General features: G+C 39.9%; 1 protein-coding gene and 1 long non-coding RNA gene across 14 annotated transcripts in view; one reads left to right on the top strand and one right to left on the bottom strand.

Annotated features, from left to right (window-relative positions):
* The window catches only part of LOC106049576 (uncharacterized), a 68,076-nt gene that overhangs the window by 36,965 nt on the left and 12,269 nt on the right, over nt 1-18,842 (top strand). For 9 of the 10 annotated variants that reach the window (XR_010826259.1, XR_010826265.1, XR_010826262.1 and 6 more), the window contains 2 exons: nt 13,297-13,357; nt 18,551-18,612. This is a non-coding gene — a long non-coding RNA (uncharacterized lncRNA). Of the gene's footprint in view, nt 1-13,296; nt 13,358-16,156; nt 17,412-18,550; nt 18,613-18,842 lie in introns of those variants that run through there. The other variant, XR_010826264.1, reaches the window with a different exon arrangement.
* On the bottom strand, nt 178-15,879 carry SMARCE1 (SWI/SNF related, matrix associated, actin dependent regulator of chromatin, subfamily e, member 1). 4 transcript variants are annotated; one of them, XM_048053193.2, is made up of 11 exons: nt 15,791-15,879; nt 14,810-14,860; nt 14,195-14,238; nt 10,930-11,097; nt 8,568-8,648; nt 7,316-7,447; nt 5,626-5,797; nt 2,947-3,119; nt 1,865-1,966; nt 1,093-1,303; nt 178-409 (listed from the first exon to the last, which is right to left on the bottom strand). In XM_048053193.2, the coding sequence occupies exons 2-11, from the start codon at nt 14,814-14,816 to the stop codon at nt 198-200; spliced, it is 1,302 nt and encodes a 433-aa protein (XP_047909150.1). In that variant the 5' UTR covers nt 14,817-14,860; nt 15,791-15,879; the 3' UTR covers nt 178-197. The 4 variants fall into 4 exon arrangements, with proteins under 4 accessions (XP_047909150.1, XP_047909151.1, XP_047909152.1 ...); XM_048053194.2 differs by having other exon boundaries at nt 10,993-11,097; XM_048053195.2 differs by lacking the exon at nt 7,316-7,447.

Here is an 18,842-nt window from a genome sequence, read left to right as displayed (position 1 = left end):
GTTTTCTGTCTGTTGGAAGATACCCTTTGCCCCTAAAGGGCCCTTTAAGTCTCTATGCTGATAATACAAAGTGTTACTAAAACCCAATATCCTTTGGAGGCAAGTGATACAAGCAAGGAAGATACAAAAGCTGCTTAGCACATTTTGAAATCAAAACAGTACTTCGTTAAAAAGAGACACATGAAACAAGTCAATATTTATTCTTTCTTCTCACTATCCTCAGTGATAGGGTCTGCAGGAGGCTCTTCGACTGTCGCACTATTGCTCTCTGAACCAGTGTTGCTATCACTGGTTCCTTCCTCTGCAGTGCTATCAACCCCTTCTTGGCCGCTCTCCTTATCATCTGGGGTAGATGTTCCTTCTTCACCATTCTGCTGGTTTTCTGTGCTCTCTTCTGGGTGAGGCTCTTCTGTAATAAAATATTTCTCAGTGTCATTTATATACCAATATATTTAAGTAGTGTGATTAGAATTTAGGAAGAAATAGAATCTGTAGTAAATCCAAGTATTTCATGACATTTATTACTTGGAGTGTGCAGTAGAGGCACAGCTCTGAAAGACCACTCAGTACTTCGAATGTACGTGGTCCTGTCACATGGCATCCTGAAAGTCACTTGCAGCCTGACCTCAGAAGTCCAGACACCAAGCATTGTGCCTCATTAAACTAGAATTCAACTCTTCCACTTTCCCTTACGCTGTTTCAACAATGACTCACTGTCATCTAGCATCCTTGCTAGATGTCAACAGTAGGACAAGGAAGCACTCTCAGTTGCTCCTAACATGTTTAAGAGATGAGTTAGGTTCAGAAGGCATTCAGAAATCAATTTTTTTTTCCCTTGGGTACATTTAAACACCAAGCATTACATACTGGCTTTGTGATATCCTCTACCCTTATAAAAAGGAACAACTTAATGAGAAGAAAGCAAACACCTGTGTTCACCAAGATGAAGTTAACTCTTCTGAGTGTTCTTCTGAAGAAGCCTTCCTACTAACAACAAAAATGTAGGGCCTCCCTGGCTAAGCTGAGCCTCTACAGAGATACTTTAATGCTGATCCTTTGAGGATTCTTAAACTGCTCTTTAAATGCAGTTACCTGTCTCCATTGGAGCACTCTCCTCTTCTTTCTTCTCCTCCATCTTGTTAGCTGCCTGTTCTTCCTCAGCTGCTATGTTGTTTTGACTGCGTTCAGCTTGCTCAGCTGCTTCTTTTTCCCTTTCCTCCTGCCTCTTGCGAGCCTGTTCCTCAGCTTGAGCAATTTCAGCTGCAATTTTTTCCATATCCACTTCTACCTTCAAACTGCATAACTAGCAATAAAAACAAACAAACAAAAAAGCTCTTTTACTACCCTGGTTACAATGAAAAACAAAGTATCAGGAATACCCAATTATTATTAGTTCAGTATTTCTACATGCAGTGTAACTATTTTGATTTGATAAAGTTTATACTAAAACCTTCAGTAACTACACAGGGAGAAATAAGCATATTATCAAAAAAAAAAAAGGGGGGGGGGGTTAAAGAAACAACCTAAGCCCTGTTGTTGAATGCAGCCAAGGACAGAGCAATATGTTCTTCATAGTGGCTTTAGGCCACCTTCCTTGAGCTGCTCCCTAGTAAACTCAACCAGTCAAGCCTGAAGGCACTTCTAAAGTGTACTGGCTGAATATAACTACTAAAGGTCAATGAAGGAGCATGGAATAATAAAAACACCGTGCGTTAACACCCACACACTTCACCAGGCCTAGGACACTGCAGTCATCTAATTATAAATAATTCAATACAGAAATAAACAGAAGTAGTCAGAGTATTTATATAAATGGTTAACTACTAGACTCCTCAAAATAAGTGGAGAAGAGTGAGAGTTGTACCCTTTTGAGCTCATTATTGAAGGATTCTGTGCTTTCCAAGAATTTCCTCTTCTTCTCCTGGTGGCGCTCTTCAATTTGCAGAAGCTCAGCTTCCAGTTTACGCTGGAAATTAAATAAATAAATGGTAAGAAGCTTACTATGCAGTCATCTGAAGAACTGGACAAAAATATTTACACCTATGTTTTAAAATGTACCCATGTTTTCATGTTTTAAACACTCTTATCCCAAAATGTTTTCCTTGATTCAATACCCAATAGCAAAGAAGTTCAGATAAAAAAAGTCTGAACAAATGGGTCTGTGCAGTAATTCACAATTGTTAGGCCTATTAGAAATTTTAAACGGTATGGAGTCAAGGTGAACAGTTTATCATCTTCCAGCACAAAACCTACATGCTTTCTTTCATTTTATACACCCTATCACCCTATAGTACACACACAACACTTCAGTTACATCCTCAAAAAGACCACAATTCAAAGAAATAAGAAGCTCTACCCACTCTTGTGATTTTTTAAAAAAGTGACAAATCTCTATCTTATTCTGGTCAAATTTCAGTTTTCTTTGCCTACATGTATACTTACTATACTGACAGAGTTCTTTTGTTTGGAAAATATGGGCGTATGTGCATTCAAAGCTAGCTGAAACATACAAATATGATCTCACTAGATTTCTTTGCACACATTTACTTTTCAAGGAATAACGCTACAATAGGATTTACTGCGATGAAGGATTGTAACAACCAAGATTACAGTAATAAGCCAGCTGAAAGCCACAACTATCAGAATCTATTAAACTGGAGATTTACTTTATATAGAGAAGGTTACAATAATGAAGAGCTATGGATTTAGTACTTAAGATGGCCTAAAGGACAAAATACAGTTTAACATAATTCTGACTAACAAAACAGCACAAAAGGTGAAGCCTCACATCTTGCCACTCCCAGGAAAACCCAGAGATTAGCTCTTAGAGCATACAGAACATTGACACCCAACAAGAAGAGTCATGTAGATGATCAAATGATCTGAGACTTGGAGTACAGCCTAACCCCATTATGTTTTAGCTGCCTTTGTATCATTTATCCTTACCTGGTGAACCATTAAGGATTGAACCTGGCGTTTAAGAACTTGCATTCTAGCTGTAGTGACAACAGAGCGGACGTCAGGAACCACACTTTCACTCAATATTTCACTGATGAGACGATGGTTTCTTTGGAAACGAGCTGTAGCTGTGTGCTTCATAGAAAATCCGTCGTCGTAATCTGAAACAAGAGTTTTTAAGTGCAACTGCTTTAATTCCACAAAGCAAGTGCCAAGGCTAATTGACTGTACCAATGTCACCACTAATTAAAAACAAAAAAAACTAACACCAGTTTCTGTCATGTCACAAAGTTCATACCAACAAATACTTGATTAAAGAACATCATGTAATGAGAAAAGAGTTTGAGGATAGAGTGCCATTCACCCTGGCACAGCTACGGCAGCTATTTTACATGAATCTTCCCACAAGTCTGAAATTTAGATTAACTTATTTCTTGTTTCCACGTTTCCAGAGTAAGAGGGGCTATTGTTACCAAAAAATATCCACTAAAAAATAAAAGGTTACGATACTAACAAAAGAGACATTCCTTTATAAATAAGCTTTGTACCACTGATCAAAATTACTTACTTTTTGAAACACTGAGGAATGAAAATATGAGGCAATGTGACATTTAATTTGCAGTTAATGTAATAACTGTATTCTACATTTTGAGGGGTACAAGTGCACTTCCTTAGAGAACAGCTACTGAAAAAAAATACACTTCAAGGAGAAAAAATATACATGCACATAGGTCAAGAGCTCGTTGTTTTATCAGCTTCTTGCAGAGAAAAGAAGTTGAAGTCAGCCCAGGAAAAAACTAAACAGTCTTGTTTGACATGCATCTAGAGGATAAACTACACAAGAAGATAGAAGAATTTAACAGGTCAAATTTTTTTCCCCTGACGAAATTAAGAGCTTCCAATTAATGGCAAGATACTAAACTTGAACATTAGTCTAGCTACAGAATTTAACGTGAACTACAGCATTATGGATTATAATGAGTAATCATTTTAGAAGTAAAATTCAGTTTGATGCTACAAAGCAGAACAAAACATCTGAAACTACAAAGCATGCTTCCTGTACCTAGCAGCACTCAAAAGCTTCTGGCCTGTAGAAGACAGAAGGCTTGCTATGCTGTGACTTTCTGTATTTGTTCAGAGAGCAGGTAAAGCTTTTCAATATAATAAAAAAGTCAAACCAGAATCTACAGCTTTGGTATCAAGAACCTATCTCGGGCTCAAGGAATTGAAGTCTAACTAGTAGAATTTAAAGCAGAGTAATTAAACAGCATTAACTATTGGTGAGGGAATAAACTTAGAAGACACTTCTGTGAATACAAGTCACGTTTAGTTGAGTGTTAAAATCCATTAACTAGCAGGTTAACTGAATTGTCTTTCAGAATGAGGTCATTTAGTAAAGTCCAGAAGCTGAATTTATTTCACATGAAGTTTTCCTAATGAAATTTACTCTCCAACTACTCACAGAGATCTTAAGGACAACCCTAATACATCATGCCAGAAAATATTACCAAGGAAGAAGCTTTCATTAAACTAGTTACCTGCTTTATTTTAAAGTGTTACGTTCAATTTCCCATTGAGATACCTGATTAAATGAAGTGAAAAGAGAAAAAACAGTGGGAAGACAATAGATTTGCAAGAGACAAAGAAGTATTAAGTAAATCAGTCTCCTTAGTAAACATCTTTGTCCTCTTAACAAGATTCCTTTCATGCTACAAGCTTTTGATCCTAGTGACATGCAGCACAGACAGCAGCGTTTCTGCCACAGGAAAGAATTTGCCATTTCATTCCAGGACTGAGAAGATCCAGCTCAGTGCTAGGTCAGCTGGCTCTGCCTGAGTTAATTTGGCCCAGGCAGCATGGAACAAAACTTAAAGTTCTAAAATGCCAGCTACTGGAACACTAAATATATTTACATACATTTTGCAGTTACCTCACACAGGCAAGCGCTCTTTGTCACAGGCTTTATCTCAAGGGTGTGCTTTTACAAAAAGGAAAAAAAAAAAGGGGTGTAACTGAGTAGATTTTTCACCCTCAGGTTTCAACAAGTATGTATTTGGTCATGAATTTAAAAGTAGACGACTATATGAATCTAATTTTTCCCACTGGGTGGAGTACATTTCCTTGCAGTCAAATAAACTTTCAGAATTTTCTCATCAACTTGTCAATAGCAAGGATAACTCTTCTTTTCTAAACAATCTCAGATGACATTTGAGTTCAGGTGTTCTTAATCATACCAGAAATTTACTTATCAGAAGTATGCACTTCAGGTAATAAATAAAGCACAAAATTCCATTCAGGCTGGATTAAATCAGGCATCTAATCATCTTGTAATTTACATGTTAAAGCCATTGCAGAGTTTTAAGCAGACTGATTTCTTTTGAAGTGTAAGCATTACTTCACAAAGAATCAAGGACTAGAATAATTTTTATCATTGCCTTTCCACCTTAACTTTTGGAAACAAGACAAAGTCAGCTATTGGCTCTACAAAAATAAAAATGTAATCATGAAAATTAGTAGTGAAGGTACTGAAATAGAAAGGAAGTCACGTTAAGCATTGTGATGGCTATACAGAGGTAATTTTCCATATCTGGCAATTATTTCTCTATGCTGTAGGCCTTGCAATGAGGCTGTCTCACTGGATATGCATACAAATTCCTTTCCGCTTACCATCTGGATCTTCTGCTGGCTGTATACTCATGTAAGGTTCACCTTTCTCCATGCGTGACTGCCTTTGTCGGCTTTCTTCTTCTAACGCAGCCTCAGCACGACTTTTTGCATTGATGTAGGCAAGGTATGCAGGAGAGTTATGGTAGGCCTTCATGGACTCATTGTACTCTATCTGAAACGTGACCAATATTGTTTGATTGCACCACTGGACAATTTCAGACTTGACACAATTAGGTGCAACTCAACAGGTAGTTATATACAGACAAATCTATTTTGAACTATCTTGCGGATACACAAATGATCATATTCTCTTTTTTTAACCAATTAGAACTTTTTCCACAGTCATGTTTTAAAAAACTCTAGTTGGGCTTTTAGGCATGTTTTAATACCTTGAGAGGTCTTACAAGAGTTTTGTTTTTGAAGTTTAAAATCAAACTTCAGAACTTTGATAAAAAAATAAGTTGACTTAAAATATTCTTAATTCTTTGGATTTCTAACTACATCATTGATTCCAATTTTTTCGCTTTCCTTATTCCAGTATGCTATGAACCAGTATTCAAAATCACTTAATGTTTTTGTATTCTTTGATCCATCCCTGCACTGGGATGATACAGAATGCTGCAGCCAGACTACTGTCTCCTGGTAGCAGGACTGCATCACTATTTTCACCTTCTTTGAAATATTTTCCCTTTGAATTGCTTTATGTCACTTTTAAAATTTGCCTGGTCTAGATTTTGTACAGAAATTTGAGGTATTTCCAATGAAATATCAGGTTTATCTGTGATACTGGTGTGAGTACCTAAGGGTGTCAATTTCTTTATTATTAGGACTGGAAACCTATCTAGGCAGTTGAAAAATATAAACAAGAAGGCCCCTGCCCCAAGGAGCTTACAATCTAAGTGTTGTTACCAAGTTAAAAAAGAAAAAGAATTCCTTGATTTTGTTTCAACTAAGAGCATCCAGCTTTGAAGTACTTCTCTATTGACTTGGAATAAAAACAGCTCCAAGTTCCTCAGGTTTGACCAGGTTGTACACAACCTCAGTTGCCTACCAGGTTTAACCACAAGAGAGCAAGCGGACAAGTTTCCCCTTGTAGCTTAGGATCACAGTAACAGTCTTGTAAAAGTCCTCAACACTTACCAACCTAGACACGTGATGCAGCTGTCATCTTTTGTCATGAAGATCAATAAAAAGCAACACAAATGCAAGAAAACCCTGAAAATGGTAGCATTTTCCTACTAAGAAACAAAACGCTATGCCATACCATGGAGTTACACCAGATTATACACCATGGAAACCAGACCCTACGTGACTGGAAGTCTTTTATGAACACGTTCATGACTCAATAGCAGTAGTTGCAGAGCACCAGTTTTGAAAGAGGATTTTGGTGTTGAGACAATCTTTTCAACACTGATGTTGTACAATCAAATCCATTCATTAAACAGTTAAAATCGACACTCAATTATAAATACTTCATTTTGAATTAGGTCTAAAAACTGACCAGTCACAGTTGATGTACAGTTACTTTAAAAAATCTAAAAGACGTGTCAGGACATACTTCCATTAAGTTACATATAGGGGGTCTCGTGAATGCCTCATACACCACTGCATGGGTAAGATGAATTTTTCTTCTCAGACCAGTTCCTAGAAGAATCAGCTGTAATAAACATCCCAGATTTCTTCCATTTACCTTTTCAGCTTCATATTCATTCAAATACTCTTGCTTCTCTTCATCAGTGAGATCTCGCCACATTCCTCCAATAATCTTGCCAATTTCCCATAACTTCAAATCAGGATTGGACGCCTTCACTTGGTCCCAGACCTTAACAGAAACAGCTGGAGCTTTACTAATGATATCTAAATACTTCCAAATTAAACATTTTATATTGTCATCTCAGTGTTCTTTCTGGAACCACCACGAAAAACAGGATTAAGTTAGGAATGTCTGGCTAAACTATCTCGATTATTTTCTGGGGCAGGAAGTCAGTAGGAAGTCATCTACTGAAACGGGCAATTGCTGAAATGGCTTTGGTTTCATGAGAATATTGCTTTTAACCCTCTTAATTCTCTTCTCAAATGCACATCGCTGCATCTCTGGGAGAAAAAAAAAGTGCTACTGAGTAAACACATCCAGCAGTAGATTATGATAAAGAGCACTGAGCTTTTCAGATCAGAATGCAACATTTCAAAATATTTTTCAGTCTTGCTGATCAATTTGAGTTCCAACAAGTTCTGACTCCACCAAAAAGGTTTCTAACTTTATAGGGAAAAAAAAAAGGAGAGAGCTGCCAGTGTTATTTCTTGCTGCGCCACTTGACTTTTTTTTTGTTGTTGGTTTTTTGGCCTAAGACAGATACGCTGGTAAAGATACTTTACCAGAGGTGGAAGAATTTCCTTCTGGCTCACCCGCTTCAGACAGGCTCGCATGCCCTCCCCATGCCCAATCAGATTTCAGACTCCACAAGAGTCTCTCTCCTACTTTCTGTCAAACAGTTCACAGAACAGCGAAGTAAACGTTGCCACAGGCTAGGTTGGTGAAGGAGAACATGCAAAGTCCACTCATTGCTACTCTTCAGTCCAGCTACAGCACTGTACCAAGCCCAGTATACCGCAAGGAATATCTCCTTTTTATAAAAAAAGTTCTGTCAGTAAGTCACAGGAACTTCTGAATGTGGCAGGGTGGATCCTTGTCAGCAGAGACAGTGGTAGTAAATTATCATTTTAGAGAAACCTTTTCCCCCCAGCAACTGGCAACTGTGTGAACAGACTACTGCTGCCATTATTCTGAAGGGCAATGCATCTGTACTTTACAATTCCCTTAAAAGAATGTGCAGGCTGTTAGAAGTAAAAGTTTAGAAGCTGAAACTAAGATAATAGCAATTAATCGTTAGCACATACAAACGCTAACTTTTATTATTACTTGTTCGATACCGTATACCCACCTTCCGGCTGTACCTCATGTAGGGCATCAGGGGCTTGTCTGGGGGTTTGGGGGGCTTTGGAATGGTAATACCAGAGGAAGCCTATGAAAGAACCGAATAAATCCATTTGTTAATGTACTCACTGGACAGTTTCCATACACACTATTTTTGGAAAACATTCATTCTTGTGCAGTTGAAACAAACATCCCTCCGCCCCCATTCCAAGAAGCAAGCAACATCACAAAAAAAAAACACCACTGAACAGGTACTACAACTGGTCCTCATTGTAATGTTTTTCCAATCTAAATTTGTCCTTTTATCTGTAAGCTTACAGAACAGCAACTAGATAAAAATCTAAATTGGCTCCGTGTTCTAAAAACTGAAAAGCACAACTTAGAAATTTACATTAAAACACCAGTCCCAGCAGGTTGCTTTTCTCACTTCTGATTAGCAATTTATTGTACCTGTTCTAACAAATTTAATGTGTCTACTGTGGGATGAGGGGTAGAGAGGGAAGATAGAATTGTGACATTATCTAGATGTCTTTTCATTTGCAAATCATTTCAGCAATGTGTTTGTCCACAAAATATGTCAGTGGTAATTCGGAGCCAATGAAACTACTCATTATAAAAAACACCCCTATGCAAGTGATCCACCACTGTGCATTATTTGTATCCAAGCTGTACTGTAGTTGTCCAAATTAGCCTGCAATATCTTTGTGTGCTCTTATGTTCCTTTAGGTTTGTACAACGTCAAGCACCTTGCTTGCACTTAATAAAAAGACACTGAGCAGTAATTGTTACTGATTGAAAGCTGCTGCACCCACCTGTTCCTGTCCCCTCGATCTACAAAACATCTGGCAGGGCTTTCTTCTCCTAAAGCAATAACCTTATAATCCCTATCAACCACAGGTTCTGAAAACCTCCACTCTTCAAGAGCTTAGACATGCAAGGAGTTCCATTTCATTAAGTGGGACCATTTTTATAAAAAATATAAAGCAATTTCAAGCTTTTTCAGGACTACAGCCACAGATTAAGCAAATAATTGAATTTGGCCATATAGGCTAATGTGCAGTATTCGGCTTTCAAATTTTTCCTTTTGATATTTTTGTTTTGCTGAATTTATGGAGATCTATGAAACAATGCATACGGAATTGCGTATAGATATAAATAATGTACATGAGGTATATGCATTACCAAAATGTATACATATATACACACACAAATGAGTTTGAAAAACATTAACGGAAATTGTTTAATGCTTTTAAATTAACAGGAATTTAAAGACACCATACATATATTGATATATGCATGGCACAGAAGGCTGTATATGCTTATGACATACAGAAACAATGAAAGTTCTCAGAAAAAAGCTAACTTATTCTTGTATAAGAAAATAAATATATGTTCAGACAGTATGTTCAGTCAAGTTCCAGCTTGTATGGGGAAGGTCTTTTCCATAAACATTTTAACAAACCAGATGAACTTCATATATGAAGTTAGAAAGAAGGTTTATAAGAGAGAGGCATAAGAGTACACTTCATTTAAGGCACCATGTACGTGTTTCTTGAAAAAAATCTTTCCTTATACCACATTCTGAACAAGGCAGATGTTTTAAGATTGAAATTTTTACATGAAAAACTGTATTAGGAGAATTAAAGAAACTTTTTTTTTTTTTTTAATATCAGAGGTTTACTCTATTTCTGTTGTTAGTTACGAAAACCGTGTGCTTCCACAGTCTTTTTTTTTTCCTGACTGCACCTAATGCTCAGGACTTTAGCTATATTAGAAAGAAGTTGTCACCTGTCACAAACTGACTCCAACTCACTATTTACACCATTAAAAACGAATTTAGCATCCCTTTTCCACACACCCACAGAATAACAGAAGATCTGAAAGGATTCTATTCGATGATCATCACACTTCTGTTCAAACAATTGTTTCTAAACGAGGGACTTTACATAGCTAATATCAGACTAAGACTGGAAAGAAAAATAAAGGCTTACATCTCTTGTATGGCTCAATAGTATGATGCAATACTATTAATGAACCCTAGTTTGCAAAGTATTCTTCGTTATTTTTGTGCCAGTAAGCCTTAATAAGAAAAAATTAGCAGTTCCCTCCAAGGAAAATTTGTGCCCACACTACAGACCTCCCTAAGCATGCAGTGGTCACTGAAGACCACAAAGTCTGTCTGTCTCTTTGGAGTTCTGCATCATACATGATTACCACGTATTCTTTCCCCCTCTTCAATGGAAGTCCATTTCCTGTAAAAAGCTTCAAAGTGAATGGCAAGGGATAGGGGTGAGGAGTAAAAATCAGAAGTAAATTTTTGTTCTTAGAAAAAAAAAAGTGGCAGCAGCCAAGATTCAGAAGAACCTAACTCTAAAGCCATTTCTGGTCAATTCCTGTTGTTTGCCGGATGATGTAATAGTTGATTCTCCTACCGTGACCCGGCTGTTGGTGCCCGGGTTCCCTCCCAGCCTGTAGTTGTTGTAGGCCAGATGGCTGTATGGATTGTATCCCACAAACCCTGGTGTGCTGGGCATTTGCTGATGGAAACAAATGAGACAAAAACACGAATGAGAAATGAGCTCAAACGAGGAAAACACAGAAATGAAAGTGAACTGCAATATGGCATGCAAAAGCAATCAGAGTTTAAACAAGCAAATGAGGTGTAGCAGTTGATATCTTCTCAACACACAGAACTTACTCCAATAAAAACCTATTAAGGAAACAGGATTTTAAGCAAATACGTCGCTACAATTTTTGTCCAAAGTTGGTGGGTTTATTTCTATTAAATGTGTTTAAACAAGTATTCCGTAAATCCTGCTCATGACTAATAAGAACTTTCCAATGTATAGTAAGGCACCAAGAAATTCAAGAAGAGCCTCATATCCAAAGGGTTAGACTTTAAGGCAACATAGCACATATTAATGGGGCAAAAAATCCCCCAAATCAACATCTACTGTAACTGAAAATCCCTGCCTGCTTTTCATCCACCTTTCCACCAAGCATGATGCTGTCACTAAGCAGGAAGAAAAATCTTTCAGAGCACCATCTGTACACCAATACCAGTACTGAAAGACTTTACTGGCAATTTGCAAATTGAAATATTTTGCAGAACTGTGGGATTAGAAAAACCAAGAGAGATGACGATTCACTGAGACGTCCGCTTCTCGTGAGGTTGGCTGCAGACTGGCAGGGTTGAGGAAGCACTGCAACACAATCTACAGGTTAGAAGCTACAAACTGATCTTAACCAACCACTGAATCGGAGACGATTTCAGAAGTTAATCAACACACCTTTATCCACTCTTGAAGGTGGATCAATTTGTTCTTGCATCCCGTAAGGCAGAAAAAATTACAATTTCTCTACAATCCCTTGCTACCTGTCATCTACATATAATCAAGTATCAGAAGGTTCACTGTCTTCCCCTTCTCTTGTGAATCTTGCTCGGGTCTTTTAACTACACACTTGTTTTTCCTGTCATGCACAATTCAAATTGTGCTGTGAAAAAGTGGATCAGCTATTGAACAGTGATTGTAGTTAGGTCCTGACTGTGGTGGTCCTTTCATCCCAGTCCATAATGACTTATAATATCCTGCAGTGTTGCTCAGAGTTTGAATGTTATCAGCACAGTGTCTCATGCTTAAGTCCCGCTTCAGCCCTAGTAAGAAACATTCCAGTAGTCTTTTAAATTTGTTTGCTCACATACCCATTCTAGATTACAGTTGCAGAAATTCTATGATTAAGTTCAGGACTCCAGGGAACCACGGCATGACAGATACAAACACAGAACAAAAATAACCTGTAAGCTAAACTACATTAACTTGCAAAGTTTTCAACTGCATGTAGACATACTGTAGTCACTTTATTTCTAAACAATACAAGTACAAAATAAAAGTATCCTGTAACAAGTCGCCTTCAAATACGTGCTTTATTACCCAGCTTTAAGAATCTCAGTCACAGCAGTTGACATTTATTCAGTTTGTATGCCTGCGATGATGACATACACATTCACTATTTAATAAATGCCATTTTACCATGGGTCAGTGTTACTGTAACATCATCTTTAACAAAACCAGATGACAATGGTAATCTCTGTTTGCACAAAAAGAATTAAGCAAGACAGGAGTTACATATTACAAGGTAGCTATCTTGCATTACATGGACATGTTACTTCAGATGTAATGCTACTTAATGAGAACTCTTGAAACTTTGTTGACTACAGGATCTCACGGTGGCTGTGGAGGAATAAGCAACGTCTCCTTTTCTATCTTGCATTAACAGAGCACAGACCATCATCTCAAGGACTGTATGCAATTTAAGTAATACAAAACACGTTTGAAAGATAAGCAATATATGTCACTAATCGAAGATTTGAATTTTTTGTTTCATGTACCCTCCTGAAGACTTTCTAACTTGACTAAATGATGTACCACGTCAGTATACACCATTTAACATCTGTATCCACGCCATGTCCCAAAGGAATCGCACATGTATATACATAGATCTTGATTCAGGAATCCAGTTGTAAGAGTGGATGCCATCACATTTCTTCTAACATTGGCACAAAACTATTAGGTTGCATGCAGAATGAAAACTCTGAACAAACTATGCAAAACAATAAAATGTTTTATTTCTGTAAGTGTTTAAGAACATAACTTATACATGATATTTTCAACTCTATTTAAAGTATGGCACAATAAATTTAAAGCATCACATTTAATCTAAATCCCATCTTGCAGTTCTCATCCCAGATGCAGAGACCAGGGACACCCTTGGACAACAGTTACCAAGTTTTCTTTGGTAAGAATTTCATTATAGCATCTTATTTCTCTGTACCAAAGATTAATATTTTTTCATGTGAAAGTATTACTCTTAAAATGCAAGCTGCTTAGAAACAAATGCAAGAGATGCATGTGCTTTCAGGTGCTTTTCTAACCACAACATGCTATTTCCGTGTGTTTTTATACATGCATGACCGCAACTGGACAGGACTCAAAACTTTCCACATTTTCCTAATTGGCATTCCGTACCATTTTATAATAAAGTAAGGTATTTCTCATGCGTTGGACTCTAAAACATCAGTGACTTCAAGAAGCTTGAATAAGATTACCCTCATAAGTGTTTCGTTATTCTGAGCCAATATAACAGAATTTTGTGTACTTCTGCATTCCACTGAAAATGGGTTAGGTACAACAGAGGCACAAAGGCATGCCCTGCTTGCTCATGATTTGACCACAAGCTGACCAGGAAGTTTTAGAATTAAATATATCACTTTGTTCTCAACTATTCTAGTATACTGTTGCAACCCACTGCAAACATAAGTTCAGACCAAGAGTCCAATGTTACCTGCCTAAGTTAAAATGGCTACATGTGTAAGTAATCCTAGGAACTGCTTATAAAAAAAATATTATCTGCAGGATCTGGCCATAAAGATAAAACAAGTTTATTCAGTTTTTCTTTCAGAAAGTGCTCAAAAAAGTGAGATGAATTTAAATAGTGCACACCACATTAATAATGAAATACAACTAGTGCGGTTTCCGGATTTAGGAAGGTGCTGCAGCACCATTACTGCTCTGGAAATTACTAAGGGCTATATTACCAGGTATCTGTGTTAATGAGAAAAATCACTATACTTACGGTTGCGGGAGCAGGGGTAGGAGGTGGAGCATAAGATGGCCTTTCTGTTAAGATATAAATGTAAGCAAAAGAAATCTTGAAAATCTGAATGAGTTTTTTCTAAGGCATCCACTGTGGCAAACATTTTTAAGTGATTTACAAAAAACAGAGAGCCTGCTCCCAAACACTTTGCGTTCTGTCACTGAAGACCATAAAGCAAGCGATAGAAGAATTTAAAAGATTTAAGACCACACCATTGCCAGTCTTTTATTTAGGCAGGAGGTTAAAGAATGTGAAATGCATTTATGTACACATCAACTAAAAGAAGATAAGCAAAAAGCAGGATTTCGGAGAAGCTGCAATAACTGCATTTCCTATGAAATCAAGTACTTGGACTCGATCAGACTTGAGCATGTTAATGTAGACTTCAGAGATAATCAGCAGCAAGCTAAGCTCTAGTCACACCTGGTGCGCCAGAAATGAGCCACAGCAAGCTTTGAGGCCATGAGTCTGGTCCGAAGTAACTGTATTTCCTATCATTCCTTTTTATACAAGGAATAATAGGATTATCTCACGAACAGGTTCTGCTGAACCAGACCTTTAGATCACCAAAGGAAGAAAAATCTGAAAACTTACTTGACATTTTGATAGGCAAATTTTCAGCCACCTGACATTATATTTGTAATTCTGAAAAACAAAAGAATACCATGCTATTAAATATTAAACCTTTGCCTTCCCAAATCTTTACTTAAAAAAAAAAAAAAGTTGACCAGTTTTGAAATAAAGACAAAAAAGCTTCTGAAAACTAAGGCATTCACTGAAAAAAAATGAATATACTTTCAAAGGAATCTGGCCTTAAATAGCTGTAAAATAAAACCCGTGTCTGTGCCATCTTCACATTAGAGATTTTAAGCACCTCTTCTCCACCCCCAGCCATTTTATACAGCCAGTTTCAGGAAATATGGTACAAATATACAAATAACCAGATTAAACAGCAGCTCTTTCACACGGTTCAAAAAATAATGACCGCGCAGGCCAGCAGCACAGACTGTGAGACGTAACCGTATTTAATCTTTCAGCAACCAGCCCATCGGTGGCTACGGATGAAGTATTATGACCAAATGCTATTTTTTCGCCGTTTCTCCGAGTAACCCGGCGGCACACCGGAGGCAGGCAGCACTCTGTCAGCTCCGCACCCGCCGCCGCTCTCCGCCGCGAAGCTCCGCGGGGGCTCCGGGGCCGGCACGGCCCGGGGCAGGCCGGCAGCGCCCTGAGGACCGGAGCGGGCCCCGCAGAGCCGCTCCCGGGGCCGCCGTCCCCGCGGGACGGGACCGGACCGGGGTCACACCGAACCGCGGTCGCTGCGCATCCCAGGGCCCGCCAGGCGCCGGCAGCCCCGAGCCTACCGATGGAGCCCCTTGAGGGGGAGCCCCCCGGGGAGGAGCCGGGGGGGGGGTGGACAGCCCCTCTCCGGTTCGTGCGGGGCGCTGAGGCCTCCCCCGCCGCCTCTAACGGGGAGGAGGCCGGGGCCTGTCACCTCAGCCGCTCCCCGGGCCTCGCCGGCCTCCTAACGAGCCGTGCTGGGCCGCCCCGAGTCCCCCCCCCGCCGCCACTCACCCGGTCGCCGCCGGCCGCGCTCCCTTTGTTCCCCACCAGGCGAGGGCAGCGCCTGCGCGCTCGGCTTTGCACTTTCGACACGGAGCCACCGCCCTCCTTCAGCCCGCGGGCGGCCGCTTTGGAAGGGGTCCGTGGGGCTGCGTCGCTCGCTCCTGAGTCCCCGCCAAGCCCCGGCCTTCGCGGCGTCCCGCTGGGGTTTAAGCGGAGGCCCGGAAGGACCGTGGCGAATCTGCGGGCGCGGAAAGCAACGGCGCTGTGCTGAGGCGGGGCGTGCGGCCGGGCCCCGCCGTTACCGGCAGGGAGGCGCCGCCTCGCCTTCGCGTTTCTCTCAGCACTTTCGACAGAGAAGGCGGTCGCCCTCCCTCCATCCTCCCACCAAGCCCGTTTCGTGCAGGGCAGCCCTATGCCAGCCCCGCCGCTGTCACCGCGGCCAGGCCGGGAGCGGCAAGAGCCGCGTTGCCCCGTGGCGAATCTGCGGCGCGGGCGGGGAAGGGCGGTCGGTGCCTCGTGCCCGCCGCCATTTCGCGCCTCTCCCCTCAGGCGACGGAGGAGCTCCGGTGCGGGGCCGCGAGTGCGGGGCCTGGGGCTGGATAAACCCCATAAAGAAGCGAACGAGGGGCAGGCGAGGCGGCCCGGCAGCGCCCAGGAACCGTTTGTGTGCGCAAAACGCGTGGATCGGCCCCGAAAGGGTGTCCCTGTGGAGGGAGGCCCGGCCCGGTGCGGCACCCGGGGAGGTTTCTGTGCCTCGACGCAAGGGTGTGCTCTGAAGGAGGCCTAGAGGAAGGCTGTGGAAGGACTGCAGGTTCTGGGGCTGTGTGGGTTCTAAGCCTGTGTAGGTTGCGCTTCAGAACTGAATCAGCCCGACCACCTCAAACACTTCGGCTGAATCGCAGGAGATTGGGAGTTGCAGCATAGATAATTCCAGGAGCACTGGGGTAATCCAGAACCATTTGTGGGTATCGTGAAGGAATCACACAAGGTAAAGGGCTCGCAAATAAAAGGCCTGGGGCTCTGAGTGATGGGGGAATGTGAAGGATGGCAGAGCTCAGTATCTAATAGAGGAATTGTTCATGCAGTGAAAACTCACAGTGACTGAACATAGAATGAAAATGAAGTTGAGGACTGAAATACTGTCATACGGCTAGAAAGATCAAGTTGTAGACACGTAAGGGATGATTTTGGTGCACCTAGTGAGTGCGACAGCTGAAGGAAAGACAAACATTGAAGATTCTTGAAAAGATACTAGAAATATCTTCGATTTTTTTTTGACAAAAATAGATAATACCTACCTAATCCAAAAGGACAGTAAAAGGGGAAAAGAAGAGACTGAGTATGATACCAAGCTGCTGCAAGTTAGGCCCATTTCTTCTTGATGCCTGCAGTTTGTCTGGCCCAGTTTGCTCTCAGTCTTCAATACGCACACTTTTATGAACAAATAAAGAGCCAGGAACTCTGCCCCTGTCGGCTTACAGCATATCTGTGGCCAGTTTGTTGAAATACGGCAAAATGATCTGACTTCCATTTGATAATGAAAATGTAAAAATTGAAAAGATCTTCAGAAAGCCAAATATGCATCTTTTGAGTACCAGTTTCATGTGGACAGAATATTTGTAAAGAAAAGGTGAGAAAATACTTACAAGAGGTGAAAAATAACCTAGTGTTTTCCTATTTTTGACTACTTCATGCATTCATCTCTAATTTATTAATACCATGATTTTATTAATATTAAAATGCATTTAATGTTGATTGCATTACATTATAATTTGGCACAGGTTAGTGAAATATTGAATATGGTCATTTAGTTTTACTGATTCTCACTTTCCACACTAATAATTCTGAATCTTTATATGTTTTCGCATATACGTGCTTTTCATTTTTTTATTTTGCTACTTGCCTAATACCTATGTTGAGACAGTGATAGATTTTTGCCTTTACACATTTTAATATACTGCGTAACATATGTACTTTAATAGGTTTGTTTATATATTATCATTCTAATCAGGGGGCTCTAAATATTTCACTCTTATCCAACTATTTTAATTAGCAACAGTTGCATAAGCTTTGTAATGAGGACATATATTCATTAGAGACGATGAAACTCGTTTTTACCTCAGACATTTGCAGGTAATAGGTGGCAGTGGCTGAGCTGCTCTAAATTTAATTAGCAGCCCAGCAGTGAAGAGTTCTTTGCGGTGTTATGAGTCTTCAGCGTTGTAGTTTTGAATTCCACAAAGTGACGGAAGATGAGGGTGAGATGTTACCATGAGTGCTTCTTTTTCCTGCTCCCACATGTGGTTCACGATGATGCCAGTGGAAGTTTGAGTAGTTCATGAACAAAAAAGTAAGCTCTTCAAATATGAAAAGAGGAATTTTGCGAGTAATGCAAAAGATCTTCAGTTATATATGCACTATAAAAGGAGAAAATACAGTTAGGGCCAGGATGCACACTTGATTCCATTTTAGAGTAGCAACAATTCTTAATGTAGCTAACAAAGTCAGTATCTGGAAGTCCCACACCTTTGTACAAGTAAGAGTGGGCTGCCTACAGAATGTTGTGTGTTAACGAAACCAGCTATTACAATGTTCTGTAGTCTTTTTTTTTTTTCTTTTAGCCTCAGGTTTCACGATCATAAAACAGGATAACTGGGTTTATGCCAGTTGTTTCAAACTTCAAACAGAAGCTGTATATTTTTATGAGCTGTTGAATCCAGTGTTAAATCATGGTAACCTCATGTTGATGGAATAAATTTCTCATTGCAGGACAGCTCAGGATGTGTTTGTGCTGTCGGTGGAGTCAGGGAGATGGCTTCAGGAACTGAAAGGTCAGGCCATTGTGTGGTTGAAATAATGTACGTGAATAAAGTCAACGTTTTTTCTGGTTGCTTATTTCCCAGACAGGAGTGACTACTATAGATACACAATAATTTTTCAACTCTAAAAAATGTGTAGGATTTACTGCAAGGTGAAGGCCAGACTTGTGCTCTGTACTATGCTGAATGAAGTTTCTATGATTGGGGGAAAAAAACTAGAGTTAGGCTAGAGATGAGGGAAC

Source organism: Anser cygnoides, chromosome 22, assembly GCF_040182565.1.
Source record: "Anser cygnoides isolate HZ-2024a breed goose chromosome 22, Taihu_goose_T2T_genome, whole genome shotgun sequence".
Lineage (NCBI taxonomy): Eukaryota > Metazoa > Chordata > Aves > Anseriformes > Anatidae > Anser > Anser cygnoides.
The sequence above is the reverse complement of the archived record's forward strand: the minus strand, read 5'-3'. Positions and strand labels throughout refer to the sequence as shown.

Excerpts from the sequence above, each read along its gene's own strand:
- SMARCE1 (XM_048053193.2), bottom strand. Across the intron at positions 7,448-8,567 it reads ACATGAGGTACAGCCGGAAG|GTCTGGGACCAAGTGAAGGC; the intron begins GTGGGTATACGG and ends GTTTCTGTTAAG. Across the intron at positions 3,120-5,625 it reads GCCAGCAGAAGATCCAGATG|ATTACGACGACGGATTTTCT; the intron begins GTAAGCGGAAAG and ends CTCTTGTTTCAG.